Below are 19867 nucleotides of genomic sequence, written 5' to 3' on the forward strand. Positions count from 1 at the left end.
TTCCTGATTTAGGGTGAATCAGGAAAATTACAAGAAAATATTGACTGTACAATATCAAGAGGGTCCAGTCAATTTATTATGACAGAGAATCATTTTAGAATTAATTTTAGAAACTAAATAAAAAGGCTTTAAACACAGAACAATGTCCATGGCTGAGCATGAGGGGCTCTGGTTAATGGGCAATTAACTTAAGTGATCTTACAATCTCTCACAAAAATACAATCATCATTCTGTAATTGCCTATGAATGCATGTTAATTGTGTATCCAGAATGAGGGACATGGTTCACCATGGCTTTAGCTGGATGCAGGCTTCATGTGTGAGGTACAGCGGTTTACAATGTTAGTTTTATAGCCATTGCTATGAGGCAAATTAAAAACAAATAATTGACAACCATTATAGGACCCCTGGAATACTATCTCCAATCTGAAGACTACTAACATCAAATTCAGTACAAAGGAAAGTGTACTGTATCCAATATAAGTCAAACAAAGATTACTAGATAAATTTAGTGTCTGATTAGTGTTTTGGTTTTTTAAAATTAATTTATGAAATGTAAATGTTATCTTCAGGGAATGATGGCATGAAGGTGTGCTGAGCAGGACTTCTATCTCACAGCCTTTGGACTCCAGGTTTCATTCTGGCCTGGGTACCTTTTGTTTTGAGATGTTCCCCCTGTGGCCATATTAATTTTTTGTGCTATGGCTTCCTTCCAAAGTCCAAAGACATGCTGTCTAGGTTAACATGCATGTGTGTCCTGTAACTGAGTAGCATTGAGTAGTATCCAAATATTGTCTGGTGACTAGACACTTCCTTACTTTGCTACTGTACTGAACTAAGTGGTTATTCATGGATAGATGGATCTTCATTGAATATCTAAATTATCCACTTCAGAATATACAATAATACAGTATGGTACAATTTAATAATTAAATTATACTAAAGCTGTTTTGCATTACTTTTCCACAAACCTCGATTCGCCCTGTTTTCTAATGGTTACTTCATCAGTCTGTATTCTTTGTGACCAGTTACAGCATAAGAAATGCCTCAAACAGTGTGAGATCTGCAGAACTTCAGGGAAGCAGCCACGTTCCAAATTATTTTATCTGCATTTCTCATCTAGAATGCTGAAGGGTTTATATAATTAATGAATGTGATGAATTCAGACTCGCTTACACACTAAAGAGCACACACTTATAGCAGCTACAGGAAAGTGTTCCAACAAAGGAGATAGGGAACACATTTTTCATGTTGGGACTAACCAAAATCATGCAACATTTATTAATACAGTATTCATTTGTCTTAGCCTCCAACAGCAATCTCTTTGCAAATCTCTTTTTGTCCAGGTACTTCTAAAAAACATGAAATATTTTAGGAATAAGTATTCATACCTTCTTGAAACCCTTCCTAGTAAATTAATAAATTCTCATTTTAATTAATCTTGCTAGGAGGAATAAATATGAAATTAACTTAGAAGAGATGCAGCCATCAAATTAGTGTAGTTTAACAAAGTCATTGAATTTGGTCTACTTAATAAAGCAGGGAATATAACTGAAGATGAAGGCTGCCACTGCTTGTCTTCAACTATATCGGACTTCAGATCAGCTATGAAGTGTCCAATAATGACCTAAACTACACGGTGGGGTGTAAATCCTGAAAGTTTCGATCATATCTGATGAACAAATCCAAGTTTTTGATATGACAGTTGATGCCAATCAGAGCCAAATATCCCTTCAAAAATGTTAAAGAAGGGTGGGTGGGCAAACATCACTTTGGAAAAAGAATGCAGGGATATCAGGTCAGATGGATGAGGAGTTCTGCAAAACCAAAAGGACAGTGCCCATGCTAGGGCCAATCGAAAAACGCAGGTGCACATCAGGCTGGGTAAATACCAGAAAACTGTTCACAACTTGGCAGTATTGTGGCGATGGCTGAAGCAGGAGTGTGCACTAGAGAGAGTGAACCTGAGCACTTGCATTAGTGTTATGAAAGCAGTGGTGATCCAGTGGGACTCATGTGATGTCTGGGACTCATGTGATGGACTCATAGAAGGGCCACAGGCTACTCCAAGGCCTTTATGTACTGTAGCAGCTACAAGTGAGGATATACATGACCATTGCTAGGGTTGGTCAAAAGAGATACTATGATTTGAGGGCCTAAGAGTGCCCTTTTAAGCTGGGCAAATCAGACATGGCTACTCTGTCCCAGGTGGAAGAGGCTACGTCTGAAGCTCACTTCATTCTGGGAAGGTCTATGCTTGGTGTTGGAGAGGGACTGTCAGAGGTAATGTACAGTATCGGGTCCAGTATCAGAACAAAATCGTAGTGCCTTACTGGAATAATACCCCAACCCTGTATATAATGATGTGCAGACTCCAGATGCAGAGGCTGTGACCACCTCACTGGTAAACTGTTGCAGCAAGTTGACTCAATACGTAAGGATGACTGACAAGAATAATGGGATTGCAGGAGTGGGCAGTGTAGCAGTCGATTCTCCCTCACCTGACATTTGGCAGGGCGACACCCTGTGCTTCTCCCTGGAACTGGAAGTTGCTCTATGTTTGTTCTAAATGGGAGATGAGATTAACCACTGGCAGAACCAGTTGTTCTCTGGTAGAACCAGTATACCATCCCTTCTCCCCCCACAGGGGTCTTAAAAAGAGGGTGTAGGAGTGTTCATGCCAAAGACTCAGCATGACATGGAGTAGTGCACACCTAATTAATACCTTAGCATGTTCATTACTTTGTTTGGGCCCCACACTAAATCTAAATAGTTAAGGGCATTAAAGTTCTGGTCTCCACATGTTGATGTATTCAAGTCTTTCAAGAACCAAATGAGTCAGGTGACAAAACCTACAATAATGCTACATAACCAATTAGAAACCTTGACATTTCCAAGTCTTTTCATATATAAAGCAAATGTTTTATTGCTAGAGTAAATAAACAAAGTGAAATTTATATAATATACATACTTCACATGTACTAATATTCAGAGGCTCCAGTAAAGTGGGTGCTATTTGTCTGACTATCCATTAGATTTACTGATCAGAGGGGTTATTAAAGTTCGGAGGAATTCATTTTTCCTTTTTTATATGGTGGCAACGCACATATACTGTACAATGTCAAATAACTACAAAATAGTTTAGTGAGGCATTAAAGACAGGGTAACAGGGACAGTTGATTTTTCAGAGTTCCAACAGTATAGGCTGAAGAGCCATAAACAATAAAATATTATGTGTGCCCCTCTGTGCAAATGGCTTGCAGTGCCAAGAGTTATTAGAAAATAACTCCTCTATTATATAAGTAGCCAGTATGATTTAAAATATGCAGCTGTCATTCTTGACTTGTGGGTCTAATTTAAAGTCAGAACGGAACACAGAAACTACAGATTTAATGTTGCAGATTTTGCTCTTTTACAAAATGAGCTCACCAAAGCAGCATAAGAAATTTTGGTAGCTAGCAGTGTAAAAAAATGTGAATCAAAACAGATAAAACTTACTTTAGATCTTAAGGCTCAAAACTAGCTAAAGCAGGGAAATGAGAATAATTCAGAGTCTGCTGTACAACGTTTGACTTAAATAAAGTATGGTACTATGAGCATAATTTATTTCACAGTATTATTATTAAATTAGTACCTTGCATTTTTTAAAATTATACTTTTGCATTCTGTTTCTTATTGCATGATGTGATGAAAAATATGACGCTAATTAATGTGATTATGTATTAATTCACTAATAATATAAGATAATTTATGAGAAAGATATCGGAGAAAGACTCTTATGAATAATTTGATATTATGATTCTGATTTTTTTAATTTAATGTGGATGAACCATGGCTAGATTTACTTACTAGGATAACCAGTATCTAGTCATATAAATAGTCCTTAGTTAAATGCAGAGATAGTTACCTTTTCAGCATTTCATCTCATGACTATGATGGAGTAGAAGAGTGACTCCAACTGTTTTGCTTTATTGGCTGAACTTGCCATTGGTGAAGGAAACAAACCTGGCAATAGGGTCAAGGCCTTCAACTCCCCCGCCACACTACCACCTCACACTAAACAATAAACCTCAGAGCTGCTGCAAAGGTGAAGATGTGTTGGAGGGAGGTGAACAAAAGAAGATTCACAAATAGATACATATAAGATAAAGACATAATATTTATGTACATTTTTTTCTGGGTGAGATTAGAGTTTTGGCTTTCTCACAATCATTTGTATAAAAACTCCATTTTGTTTTGGGTGAGTTCTTTTGGACATTAATTACATGCAATTATTGGTACAGACTATAATTTAACAGTATGCTTCTTGGCAATCTGCAATGTCATTCAGTAAAACTACTGAACTTATGAAGTTCAAAAGTTGCCACGAGGATCGATCATCACCACAGATTTAACAGTTATATCTATATACCTGTTAATAGCATGGTGTATCCTACCAAATTCTAAAAGAAGAAGACAAATGCCACCTATAAGAAAGATTTAGGTGGTATGAACAAAAATTTACTTATTTATATGCAGATGTATACACATACATTTTTACATGTACAGCTGAGGACAAATCATTTAATTTGAGAATAGATTCACAAAGACAACCAAATCAAGAGCTTAAGTGTGTAAAAATGCTTTTCCTTCAAGTCTTATGGAATGCTGGTAAATTTAATTTTTGGTACAGTATACAGTATTATGTTAAGTTACTCATAACTTTTTTAATCAGCCGTAAGTACCCTTGAGCATCTGTTGCATACTTTACAGCGCATTTGATAAGAGACCAACTGTCTGAGCATGGAAGCTTCTGCGGCTAAGTGCCAAGAATAAATGAAACTGATTAAATCAGTCTCTTTTGTAAATGGAAACTTACTTAACTTTCTTTGCAAGCACTTCTCTCAACCAGACGCTCCATAGTCTAGTGAATTCACTGAGCTCCATTTCTCTGGTCAACACTTTTATCAGCAGTGATCTGCCAGAATCAAGTTTCCAACTTAATTTCTTCATTAGGAGCGATACCATTTTACCAACCCTAAGGTGTGCTATATATAGGGGAATACCATCCTGCTTCACAGATTCTTGTACCATAATAGGGGTTACTGTGAAGAAAAGATTCCTGTTTATTAAAAACGTCATAATGTCAAATAAGTCAAAACACCACTGAAAAACAAACAATTGAAATGAAACTAACATTTTTTTTAATGTTTTAGAAAGTTAAAAATGTGGTACTCCAGTACTGTCTTACATTTTTTTTACTTTCTTACTGAAAAAAGTGAACTTGGGTTTTAATTGAAAATATTGTATTAATGAATGAAATGGAAACAAACTTTACCAGCAAATGTTAAAGATGTTGGTATGTATATGAACCCTGAGCAATAAACATATGCAAGCTAGAAGATAAAATACAACAAAACACAGTGCATAATGAACAAAGAATTGGGATGAAGAATACTCATGCAAAATCATATAAAACTTGAAAGTTAATGATGAAATCAATGGGTAAAATGACCTCGGGTTTTGTTTTAATCTAAAAGCTCAATGCAATGTGTCAGGCCTATTTTTTTCATTTTCATTTTGTTGCATGTGTGTCCCCACAGAGGAATCTAAATTTTCCTACAATAATGATTCTGTCGTTTTTCATTTTTCAGCACTAATAATACTAATGAATGAATGGTTTGATGGAATTTTTCATCTGTATTTTTTTTTGCTTTTAATACAATCTGTTCTTTGCCGTGCTGACGATGGCATCCTTAGCTCAGCTTGCCTCCGGGCTCAGTCACAAACAAACCGAGGTTTAAAAAAAAATGTCTTATCGCTAACATTTATGTGGAAACACTCCTGTCTTATAGTGCAGATGGTTAATCTGAGTTTCCATAGGATAGTCTCTCTAAAAATAATTCATTTTTACTAATATAGAGAATGTAGAGAATTCTTTAACCTAAGAATCACTTCAGCATCAATTAAGTAAAAGGTCTCAAAGGAAACCACTTGAGAAAAAGTATGTTCTAATTACCCATTTGATTTTATCTGCCTACTGTTGCCAATTATGTACCAAAAGGATTACAAAAAAAGGGCTCTGACAGCCAGATTAGCTTCACCTGTCATTTCACACCAAACAAAAATCCTTTCTCCTTACATAAGCCGTGTTCAGGTTGGTTACAAATGGCCTTCTTGTTTGAAACATATTTAAAATTATCCTCTAGGGAGAAAACATAATCTCTAGGGACAATCTGAATATTGTGTAAAAGAACAGCAAAAATATAGAGTAATCTCCAGTCAAAATTACTTGATTACTACTAATGTAACACTAGGCAGTACACCATTAAATATTTGGATTTTTAGGCTATTTGAATTATTGTATGGAATACACTTAGCTGTACAATCAATAACACTAAATCTAGAAGAGAGAGGCTATAATATGCTGTGTCCTATTCAAAATACTGTGTGCAGGGATTAAAATGCATCTTCAGCACCATAGCCTCCCTTCATGCTATTATCATTATATATATATATATTATACTGCAATTATACTGTACATGTATTATTATCCATACAAACCTGTACATATAGTACATATACATAGAATGGAAATGCACTTTTTCAACCGACATGTCACTTTGCGAATTTGTATATATACTGTAACTACATCTGATTTGGTTAAAATTGTGTTAAAAATTAGGCCTGTTACCTGTGCCTTTGACTTCTGTGCCTGTGCCTGTGCCTTCTGCCTACACTATTGTTATATTATGGTTTTCAGCTATTAACACCTTGTTGTCCAAAATAAAAAAAATGTATTAACTCTATGAAAGTACCTTGTTTTTTTATGCAGGTTATTACTATTGCATTAGAAATCCACTTAGACCAGCATAGTATTAACCTTAGTGGAAGAAAATTCTTTCTTGTCTTTCTAGCAATTTTTTAGAACACATGGTAGACATCACCATCGATTCTCCAGTATTCCACCTGTTCCCTTTAAATCGTTTTTCCTTCCTAAACATAACACAGAGAGTAGCTTTAATTGTCAATAATTTACTGATGACTTTGGACTCACTTTGCCCAAGTCTAACACTTAATTACTTGATCTAATGTCAGCCTTAGTTAAGGTTGTTCATTACTTTCTTCTTAAAGGTCAAATGACTGCCACATGTAAAAAAAGTAAAATATTAATATATACTTGACAGTTTCTACAATTGCGTTATATTATATTATTATTATAATTCTATAATAATAATTCTTCTTAATAATACTTTGCTTTTTTAAACCTTTTATAACTTTAAATGTGTCACATTGAAAGATGTAGAATCTACTGTAGCATACTGCTAGTAAATGTTCTCAAGGACATACAATATTATTCAAATTTACTTTCTGTTAACATATCATGAACTGGTCTACTTTGTCAATTAAGGTTTTCAAAAACCCTGAACGGACCTTTTATTGTCTTAATAAAATTGTCTTTTATTAAGACAATTGTAAACCCTTTGTTAAGTGGAATGTTTCAAAAGACTTGTTTATAAAAGAATCCTGAATGATTCTGATTCTGCCCTTGAAAAAGCCAAGGTTGGCCGAGCCAAGCCAACACGGCAGGGTAGCTCTTTTCAGATTGCAACTAGTCTTTGGTTAATAAAGTAGCTCACATTCTGAAGTATAATTGCACTTCCCCATAGTTTCCACTTGAGCCCTCTTCTTCGTGATTCACTTCTGAATATGTCCATTGGGTTGACTTGATCTTTGAGGGTTTTGAGCCTTTCAATAAGCTTGTAGACATCTCTGTTCCAAGACTAAAAAATCAGTTCTTTAGCCTGTCAGTGTAGGACACTGCATTAAGACCAGAGAAGTATCTGGTCACAAACTGATTTCAGTAAAGCAATATTGGTTCCGTAATATTATAAAAGAAAATAATTGTACCCAGTATTCTAAATGAGGTCTTATTGGTACATAATACTATTTTATCATAAGATTCCTTGATAAACATTCAGAACTTTGATTATATATTGCAACATTTTTGCATTTTTTATTTCTACCCCACAACATCTGCAAAATCTAAATATTGATGATGTAAAATATTATACAGTAGTTTATGTTTCCACTACCTGCATTTAACACTTGACTCCTTTTAATGTGATCATCCAGAACATTTTTTGAAGAGTCTTGAATAATGTCTGAATCATTTTTGAACTTTCCATTTTTACACTTTTTGCTTTGGTGTTTCAACTTTCCTGTTTTTCATCTGACAATTTGACTCATTCACTGTACCAGACTCATAAATTAGGAAGCCCCAGCAGGAGGTTGTTATACCGCAGCTAGTTGAAACTCATAGCCACGACTACTGTACTGCAGGAATCCGATTGCAGGGTCTCTGCAATCTTCAGTGGCTCATGGAGAAAGCTGAGGTATGAGGTGCTCAGGACTCACAAGAAACAGCTTAGGGTGAACGGAGATGAAGCAGAGTTATGGTGGGTGGGGATTTGGAGGTCCCCATTTAGCACAACTCTGCTTCATCTTCCTTCTTCCAGGCTGTGTGGAAGGCAATCACAGCAGAAGGATATTTGGATGTGTGACAAGACACCAGTGGAGTGGTGTTGTTCTGGGCCCCAGTGTTCTTGGAATAACCAGGGGCAAGTATGTCTGATTGCAGGTAATGAGCTTCAGATCTCAGACTTCTTGTCACGCCCTCTGCAGCCAGAGGGCGCTCCTACTCTGTCCTGTCCCTAGTTTCCTGTGCTTTGCTGTCCTTCCGGTGTCTCTCTCTCTGGGGCTATATATTTCCGGGTCTCTCATTCACCTTCGCTCAGCATTGACGTTCAGATGTCCTGATACCCGCCTAGCATCCAGGTCAACCCAATGTCCACTGCCTGAGGGCATTGGTTTCTATTTGACTCCTGGACTGCTGAGCCCGGGCTAATCCCCCGTTCCGCCGCTACGCATATGGGTCTTTTCCCGCTCTCCTGCCTCTCCACGCTTCGTCTCTTCCGACATCCGTGACACTTCTGGCTAGAACTAACTTCTGAACTGAACTAAGTACTTCCGTAAGTATCTTAATTCTCAGAGCAGCATCCCAGTGGCAGTTTGGGAATTATAAAGAAATGTCAATTGGATGATTGATTGGCAGATTGATTTGATTATTGATAGAGTGAGGGGACCACCGACAAATGGCCTGAGCATGTTCTGAGAACCCTGGACAAATGCGATCACTCAGGGGAACGTTACCATGTCCCAGGCCAACAGAGTACTGCGATCCGCTGCCATCCCAGGAGTGACAGAGGTATCTCTTTGTTTTTTTGGTAAACGCCTGCACAGATTATTAATTTAAATCATTAACCATTTCTCTTTCATTGTCTAAATTTGAGGCCGAGAACCATTGGAAATGGTTTGCATATAACCAAGTCCACCCCTATACTGAAGCATGATGTACTACAGTATGTATGGGTACAACCCTTCTTTATGTGATAATTACAGTACTAAAGCATTGGATTTAAGTTAATTAAAATAACATTGATCAACTGAAACAAGCAACAGTAATCACAAACTTATAGAAATAAGCTAAAATAGACTGCATTAATCCTGCCTCTATAATGCAAAGGACAATACATCAATGAGGCAGTATGAAGTAATCTCCACCTTGTCATTCCCCACACTCCCAGCACAGAACCGGGAACATTTGTTACAATTCAAAAACAGTAGGCATTGAGATGCGGATGCTGGTCTGTGGATACCTGGGCACGGGACAGAGAGAGGGTCACTCACAAGCTAGCTTTGTTTTATGATCCTAGTCTGTTTTGCGTGTCACACTTAACAACCATCAGCTGGGTTTCATCCCGTTCCGCTCTTCCTCCATCCAAAATCCTGTCTGCCAGACCGAATCACAGATAAGTAAATTCACAAATATTTCATTCGTACAAGTCGAGAACCTACTGTATTCATTTTCTTTAACTGGATCTTCCTCTTTTTTAATCATTTAATCATTTCTTCCTTCACACCCAAAGTCCTGATTTAACTAACTGGTATCTGACTTTGTTGCATAAAATGCTCCCTATACTACACCTTTGCAACATTTTCACATTTCCAACAAGTCTGGCCCAAATAGATGCTGGGTTTTATGCTGAGTTACAAAAGTCATGCCAAATGCCCCTTGGCCATTCATAAGTGTCTTTAGGTGTTTCTCCAATCAAAGCAGACAAATCAGTGTACAATAAACTACTACATATTAAACAATTTAAGTCTATAAAAATTAATTATTAAAAATGCAGTTATAAAAAAACACAATGATTCTTTATTTACATTGTACAAAAAGTCATCATCACAAAAGATGTGGTTACATCTTGTAAACTTCCAAATAAAATATCTGATTAAAAAACTATGATACGTTAAAATTGCTTACATAAACACTGTATTTTCGTATTAATACATCAAATATTTGAGCACTTCACTTAGATATCAGATTTATTTTAATAATTTGATTATGCATTTCTGGATTTACTTTTAATGTTCGTGGATTTGTGAGAAAAATCTACACCAAGACATCCAATAGCAAAGAATACAAAGAAGAGAAGAGACATTCCTGTCTTGTGACCTACTAGATTCTTTTCACTGAGAATAAGATAACCTACCTTTGGTGTTTTTGAGCACTTCCCGTTTCTTGCATCCTTGATATTGGTGACATCCAAAAGGTCAGTTTCCTGCAATTATAAAATTACAGTATAAAATTACTGGAAAAGCATGATTTAAATCTAAATTAATTAAATTGTTTGTGCTATACTGTTGGTTATATTAAGGTAAGAACATGATGCTCATTTATATTACCGAACTTATTTGGTCTATTAATAAGAAAAATTATCATTATGAAAGAAGGCGTGTTCATGTCTCGCTTATAGGACTGTTTTCCCTGCTTTATTTGCAATTGGAATGCAGCCAGCAGGTGACACTAATCACTTTGTCCAGAACCCATTTGACTCACGTTTAATTCTTCCCATAACCTATTTTAGGTTCCAGAGTGTCACTGAAAATCTGGTTATTTTCACCACAGAGTACAAGACATCTTCTGGCAAATATTATTTTAGAATAAACTACCCAAACACTTCTAGGCAATCTGCTCAAAATGACAGTACTGAAAATTTAATGATTTGTAAAATGCAGGCAGCATTGCATACTTCACTCTAAATTAGGGCATAGGATATTGGTTATAAAAGCAGCATTTAGTATTATATTATTATACTTCAAAACAGACAACTTTAAGTCCAAATTTATATTAGACAGGTGGCTTTTTGGCACCTTTAGCTCATTTTATTTTTAGCAGCTTTTTGTTCCAAGAAATATAACCAAATAATTCTTGCAATATCCCTGGGAATGTGATTCAACAACTAGCTCTACACTTTGTTCCAGACACCCAAGACTCTTCGTGTAAAAATGTGCATCCTATTTTTAGCCTTAAATAGGTGGAAAGGCTTCTCACTTAAATTTTAACACACATTAAGAAGGTTGCTATTTCATCTCTGAAAGTAGGACACCACAAAATGCTCAAAAGAGACTTTTTGAGTGTTTAAGATGCTTCAAGGTTTAAATACCACACATTGAAATGACTAGCCTTTGAAGATAAAAAGGTAGAACATAAGTCCCCTTAAGAATTTATTATTGACAGACACAAAAGTGGAACAGAGAACACATCTAGCTACTGTATATAAATACTTACAGAAGCTCAAAGAAATAAGGAATGTACATTAGACTAAAGTAACTGATATAAAAAGATACATCAGTGTAATTTGTTACATTTCACTGTACGTGATTGAAGAAGCATAACACAGTTAACCAACTACAGTTCATTCTCATATCTTCTAGCTCAAGATAGGAAATACAGGAAAAATATACAATGAATACAGTATCATTTTTAAACTGTTACATTAAATACAGCTAAGACTAAGAAATTCTGTTTCAGTCACCATTCTTATTTCTTGAAATTGAACACTGTTAACTGCCAATAATAATACTAATTTTGCATAGATCTAATGTTGAAAACAAGCACTGCTACATAACTAATAGTCTTATAACAGGAACTGGGGAATACACATGTTCTTTTTACTGTGCACTTGAGGATTTAGGCAATTTTCTGGAATAGATAGTATTCATGACCTTTTGGCAACACAGATGCTGCCATGCCCTCCAGCCTTTTGTAATAATGGAATTTTTCTCCATTAAATACAAGTTTTGGATTCTCAGACAGTGGTAATGTATTGCAACATTCCACTATAATCCCCGCAGGTCCCAGCACACAACCATCAGCAAGAATAGTACATATTTTATCAAGCCTGTAGAATGAGACTTATATGCACACATAAAAATTGGATTGGAATGGACTTTACTACAGCTGATGCTTAGTGATCTCATCCACATTAAATGCAAGCATTTTCCTGCCTTAATTGGATAAGACAAAGGGTAGCAACCACAGCATGAGTGAGTTGGCATTCAGCTGCCAAGGTCTAATTTTTAGATCCAAGTTTTGGTTATGTTCAAATTTTGAATGAATGATCAAGCAATCATTGTTACCAAAACATTTAATAATTTATCTAAAATCCTTTTTTTCTAAAAACATTCACGCACAAATAGACTGAAATATTTAGAATGAATACAAACATGAGAACCTATGAATGGAAAGAATTTGTCCCACCTAGCATGTTTGGTGGTTAGTAGCTTTGTGATTTCCTGAAAGAAACCAGGGTATTGAATTTAACAACATAGTTCCATACCACTTATTTCATATTATGCTCAGTATATGCTGTATCTAGCAGAGCAGAGCGTATTGACCAGGGGGCTAAGGGGCAATCGTAAACTGTACATCAGTTACTGCATTGCTATATTATTCCTAGTATTTAGCCCTTCCAAATCGATCTAATTTATGTTGTATTACTGATCCTCCAAGTCACATCAGCAATACAAGACACAATAGTGTTAAGTTCTCCAGACAGACCAAATTCAGAAAAATAAACTATAAATCCATCTGCTAAACTCACTGCTGTAACCAAATATACACCAATTAATTACAGTATAGTATTTGCAGTAGCAATATTGTTGTAAGCTATGGGCTGTATCTGTGTGCCTTCAGAAAGCTAAGAATCAAGATCACCAGAACAATTAGCTTCCCTATTACTGTATGTCTGAATGAGAAAAGACGTTGCACCATGCAGTAATTGGACAACTCAAACAGGAAGTGCTCTGTATATATCACATTTTATTACTAACATTTCTGGGTCTTTGGCATCATCACAAAAATGTTATGAAACAGGAAACAGAACAATCTATAACTGTATCATGTTGTCTTTTATGAAACAATAAAGGCGGCACATATTCAACTATCACATCAGCAGAGATAGTGTGGAGTAGTGAATAGAGGTTGTGGACTCTTAACTATAGGGTCACGAGTTTAAATGTCAAAGGTATTCTACCCAGATTGCTCAAGAAAGGCTGTTTGCACATCCATAAAAACATAAAATATGTAATATTAAGTTGTTTTCAACAACAGTGTTAGCCTGAATTTAAAAAAATACAGAATAGTGGTTAGAGCTACCTGGAAGCTGATGGATACTAATCTTGTATGCTTGAACACTTTACTCTGAATACTTAATAATAATAATAAAAAATACTCTGTTGAACAAACTTGTTCAAATTAGGTTAGGTTGCATAAGAGCATCAGAAATAATAATGGTGAGGTGAATATAGAGTTATTAACAGAGTTCTATATAATAATGAAATGTATGTATCGAATTATTTCTTTCAACTTAAAGCGCTGAACACCAGAAGAAAAAAACAAAAAAAGCACAGCGAATTGACTTGACACCAAAAGTAAATAATACATTATATGTAGATTAAAAGCTTCACTGCAAAGATAAGTAGTTGATATTTGAAAATGTGAAAAATCACAGTCTCTCTAAAGGATATGAACAGTTCCACGGAAATGGTGTTGCATGCAAGACGGATTTACTGCTCAAGGTGTGAAGTCTAGTCTTCTGTAAAATAAGAAAACCAGCAGCTCTTCGATTAAAAGAAGGACTGTACTCATTCTTATTCTTCCTATCTCCATCCTATTCCTAAAGACGTTCTCACACTAGACTATTCAGTGACTTGTACGTGATCAGTAGAATTATGAATACCTGTGCATTCTACAGAGGATGAGAGTTACAATATATGCTGATCTAGAGCAGTTTTAGTCAGCACATGAAATTCAGAAGTTTGACCATACCACAATCAATTTTGTACTGCCTAAAGACAACAACCAAGAACTAAATGCATCGGGAATGTCTGGAATACTTGGTGAGATAAGTTTGGCTTAACCTACGTGGTTAATGGGTAGCCTCCTGGCTATAGGATACCCATTTGGAGAGGAGTTAACCAGGGGGTAGCTGCAAGGTGGAGATGGGATGGAGGATTGACGCTTGATTCAAATGCAAAGGAAGAAGTTTGTGTTCGATACATACAGCTACAGTAAATTCCATAATGATGGTGATTAGGTAGAGCAGCATATAAGTGAAATGTTGTTATTGTTATCCCTCCCAAACTTCAATTAATAACTTGCGTATATTTTAAGCCTATCTAGCATATGAATTGGAGCACAGTTTTAGAAGAACATGTCTGATGTTTACCATGCTTTAAGCAAAGCTTAGTAGCATTTGCATTTCCCAGCAAGATATGAACTATTCAAAAAGCTTAGAACAAAGAGTATAGTTTTGTAGTTTTAGCTTAGCTGTATGTGGACTAAGAGACTAAGTAAAACATAAATGGTCAAGATGGGTTCCTAATGATTTACTGTATAAGGAGTTAATTAACTCCTTGGTAAATCATTGAGGTGGCCCTAATAATGAATAAACAGTGACTGCTCATTCCTAGGGTGGTCAGCCTCCATAGGAAGGGATCACAGCATATAGACAGGGAAGATATGAAGCAGAAAAACAACACAGAAAAGCAGAACCAAGAAAAGAGAGGGTGAGAGAATTAAGAGCAATATCGTTAAGATTAATAACAATAATAAAACAACAGCTGAGTAATTATCCATCTGCTGCGATCCACCTACAATATTTAGTTTACACTTTATACTGATGCACAGTGAAAAAAAACTGGCAGATTAAACTTTACACCAGTAACTAATTACAATTTGTATTTGAAATTTTGAGCAAATAAAAGATTTGTTTAAATAGTATTATTCCTTGGGATCCCAAGTTATGCAATTTCATAAAAATTAGAGTTGCTTATTGTTTAGTATTTGAGTATATTGAGTTGAGTCAAATTACCTCAGGTTAGGTCAAAGTTTATTATAGAGAAATGTTTATTAAAGAAAATTAGAGGTCATTCAGGAATAACAAGCTGTTGGCTGGCAGAATAAATTACTGACTTTTGTAAGCCAGAGAGCATCAGAGGTGATGGCAGAGAGAGCTGGAGTTCTTTATTAATTGATGAATGGTGTCTTGCACTTGGCCAACCAGAATGAAGATATGTTGCACTATTCATGCCAATTGATCTTTCCTGGTCACCTCTTTAAGGTCCCAATAGTTCATGAAGAAATTAATAATTCATACTTCTTAATGAACACTGGCCTGAAAAGCCAATGTCTAAGGGCTCCATGTTCCCAGCTTCATTCATGCACTTGAGCTCTAGCTTTGTTGTCTGCTGTTTGGTCATTTGACAGGAGGCAGCAGACAGATGGGTGTGGCAGTTTCCTTTTGCCCACATTCTTCCCACTTTAGGGAAATAATACAGTTCCCTAAGACTACCTCTGCCTTTGCCAGTTCAACACTCACTCTCACCTGCTTGAGGCAGTCTGGGTCCCAAATGGGGACTAACGAGATGCCAGGTGTGGCCTCCTAAGCTTGCAGGCTGTACCTCCACACTCACATGGCTCCTGTCTGGCCTGTCGCGGAGTGTAGCCAGACAGGACTCTCCTTCCACATGATCCCACAATAGATTCTTAGGGTACCTTTAATGTCACATTATTATGTGATATTAATTACCACAGGAAACTAGATTTTTTTAATATTGAACTTTGCCCTTATGACACTGTTCTTGTACAGTTCCTGGTATATTAGAATATGTTTTGAACTACACATGGATAAAAAAAAATATAGATAGGCATCTCAAAGCCATGATAGAAGCCGCACATATAAATGTGCACATTATACAAATAGAATGGGAGTTCACTGAAATAACTCATTTATTCATTTGAAAGATGATAATAATCTATTTTGACCTTTTAGAACTAATCCGTCATCCTCATACAGAATTATGTTATTGATAAAAAAGCAATTATTCTCTTTCACCAACAAAGGTTTTGAAAAATCCATAAATGAAATATGTTCTAATCTATATCAAATATACACTCTTGGTAATTTTCAGTTATGCTATTTTTTTAATTAAAAAATATGTAGATATCCAGTCCACTGATTCAATTTATAAATTTACAGCATGTACAAATCTTTAGAAAGCTTCTAAACTATAAATATTATACCATACCTCTAAAAGCCTTTTTATATTACCACTGCTAATTTTAAAGAGAATACATAAATGTTTAATTTAAAAAACAACTGGGATTCCATTAAGATACTTAAAACTACTTTTTAACATGAACTAAGGACTACATATCCTGATATATCTTTCCTTGATGGTTTGAAAACACCAAAATAATAATGACTGGAGTAATCCTGCAGTGATTGTTTTTTCTTGGTATGTGTTATTTTAATTAATAATAAGTAAAACTGCAAGCAAGATTAGAATACATTCAAAATTTGAAAACAGGGGCCATGACTGTAATATAAAGTGCTACTTTTTATACTTTTTATGTGCCTTTAGATTGAAATCCTTATCTCTCATTATGGGATGCTGTGGATTTTGGGATTTCAGAGATAAAATAATAACCATCCAGGGAATGCAAACGTGCATAATGAAGCTGCATAGTTTTGTTCTTCCTAATAATTAGTGCAATTCATAAAAGTAAAGTTGCCTGTTCCTCTTTTAAAGCAACATTATTTGATTACCAAATGCATTCTCACACATTACAAAGATAAAAAGTATTGCCATCTTAATTGTCTTGCCACATTGAAAGAAAATACTGCTTGATTTAAACATAGTTTGTATAAGCACTATTTGTGTACAGTATGTACAGTATACAGTATATACTATGTACAATCTAGACAAATTAGCAAACTGTCAGAACAATATCTCTAAAATTAAAAAAACTGAACTAAATAAACATATTAAAGGTAAGGAAAAGTAAAGGTTTATTCCATGCTGAAAAGAGAAGAAAAGAGGCACAACATTTTGGCTGTGGAGCCTTCTTTGGGTGTGTGAAGGCTCCACAGCCGAAATGTTGAACAATTGAAAGCTTCTTGTTAAATAAATAATTCTTTATTACAGCCATACATGGCTACATTGCACTCATTGAAACTTTTATATGTGATGTTGGGTTTCAGGTAGTGCACTGGTTAGCATCACTGCCTTACAGCACTGGGATGCTCTAGACCAGGGGAGGTATCTGTGTGGAGTTCGTATGTCCTCCCTGTGTTTGCATGTGCTTCCTCTCAAGTCCAAAATTGTAGTTAATTTGCTTATGGGGAAATTGGCCAGGGTGTAATTGTCTGTGTCTTGTGATGGACTGGCATCCCATCCAGGGTATACCCTGCCTTGTGCTTATTGCCCATTGTTATCTTATGTTAAATTTATTGCAAAATCTTTGTTTGTTAGGCATCTTACATTTTTGACAGTCAATATCTTGGACCAGACTTTGAGGGACATTTTACATCACAGTAAGGATGTAAAGTTAAATATTAAGTTATAAACTGGAATAAGAAGAAGCATGAATATCAAAACTCGTTACTGGATAAAAATCCAGTAACTTCTTCCAATTGTCCAAATCTTCCTTGACATAAATAGACTACAGATATATTAGGGCATCTCTAATATGCAGACAAAAAACATGAGGAAGATGGCTATGTCTGATGGCCTCTATTTTTAGAAGAAATGAAGTGCCTTCAGAGCAAACACTGTATTTAATATGTAAATGCCGTAATCCATCATATTAGAAAATGCACACATCCTTTTATATGTGTAGCTTTCCTAATACATGCAGAACACACCAGGCTGCCTTCACACTAAAATATCTATTTCATTATATACAGTATTATAATATGTCATTCTGTGGCATATTATCTAAGAGGAAGTAGTTACTTGTTTATGCAGTGAATCTAGGGATTAGATTGGAGAAAATCAATAATGCCTCACAGTAATAATAAACACAGTGCTTTCAGGTTTTTTAACAGTAAATTTACATAACAGCAAATTTCCAAAGACACAAGTCTGTGGAAAGAATTTTCATCCAGCAGTGAATCAATAAAGACTTAATATCATAATGGCAATACAGTACATATCTAAATGTATTATGTATAAATGTAATGACAAAATAAATGCTATAAATATTAACCTCTCCAAAAAGGTCTCTGGGACCCTTGCTGTACATTGCTGATTTGAATTGTTTCATTCTGAAACTCATGCCAATGTGTCCTCATCAGAACTCAGCCCTACCCATACCACAAGCAAATATAAACTAAAACTAGAAATAAAGAGTTCAGCTGTGCCTGATGAATCAGTAATTGAGTGCAAGATGTGGAAAATTAACCTGACAGCACTCTCATCATGATATTGACTGTAAGCCATCATTCAAGAGATTAAGAAACAAATTAGCAGGCTGTTATCAAATATCCACACTTTCTAGCTCATAAGTGATGAACCACTGTCCCTGAGAGACTGAGAAACAAAGATAGCTTTAGTATTAAGTGGTAGGTATTTTCTGACAGTGTACAATAATGAGTGTTAATTCTCCCATTTCCTTATGTTTTAATCCTGAGCAAACAGATCATGTTCCATTGATAACTGAATTGGTAATACATCAGTTGTAACACATATTGTATATATACTGTATAGGTACTTGTATATCTGAATAAACTTGAAAATCTGTGGATATGCTATTATCCAATAAGTTGGCCTTTCAAAGGAAAATAAAAGACCATTTTGGCTTCTCTCCAGTTTTTTAAGCACCACTCAGACCAGGAATTCTCTAGATACATTAAGGACAATCCCGCATTAAGATCCCATGTGATCTGGAGGGACAGGAGTAAAAATATAGAGTTCTTTTTTATTGATTTCCAGGATTTGTCATAAGACATGCGAAAATAACAGACCTTAAATAATCTATCCATCCATTTACTAACTACTTCTTCCTGGTTAGGGTTGTGGGGGAGCTGGAGTCTACCCCGGCAAGCAACAGGCACAAGGTATGGTACATCATGGACAGGATGCCAGCCCATCGCAGGGCAGATGCACAGACACACATTCACATAGGTCCACATTTTCCCAACAGCCCATTAACCAAGTATGCCAAGTATGTTTTTGTGCTGTGGGAGAACAGTGGAGTACCTGGGGATAACCCATGTGAACAGGGGAGGAACATACAATCTCCACACAAATAGCACACCATGTCCAGAATTAAACCCAAGGTTCCGATGCTGTGAGGCAGCAAATCTACCCAGTATGCCATCATGCCATCAAAACAAAAATGACAAAAGTATTAAAATAATTGTTGTTGTGGATTAAATAAAACTGTAATTAATATTCCACGTCCACAGCATAAAGGCCATTTCATAGACCAACAACAGTCTTCAACTCATTTGTTTCAGTGAAGGTTTCTGACATAATGCTTGTATGACCTACAATGCAGTCCCATCACCAAGGCAAAATGCAAATGAAAATGCTCACAACACTGTCAGTTGGGTTGGGAGTTCAAGACCAACTGGCAAAATGGAAAGTCCCTGGAAGCTGCTCAACAAGGTTAGGGTGATCTGAGCCAATGTTTTGTG

At 35.8% G+C, this 19867-nt stretch overlaps 1 protein-coding gene across 1 annotated transcript in view; it reads right to left on the reverse strand.

The window, feature by feature from the left end:
- plcb1 (phospholipase C beta 1) overlaps nucleotides 1–19867 on the reverse strand; it is a 366687-nt gene that overhangs the window by 277814 nt on the left and 69006 nt on the right. The window contains exon 3 of the mRNA XM_088933143.1: nucleotides 10592–10660. Within this exon, the coding sequence (XP_088789269.1) occupies nucleotides 10592–10660 (69 nt within the window). The remainder of the gene's footprint in view (nucleotides 1–10591; nucleotides 10661–19867) is intronic.

This window comes from Atractosteus spatula, chromosome 2, assembly GCF_055471065.1.
Source record: "Atractosteus spatula isolate fAtrSpa1 chromosome 2, fAtrSpa1.hap1, whole genome shotgun sequence".
Classification (NCBI taxonomy): domain Eukaryota; kingdom Metazoa; phylum Chordata; class Actinopteri; order Semionotiformes; family Lepisosteidae; genus Atractosteus; species Atractosteus spatula.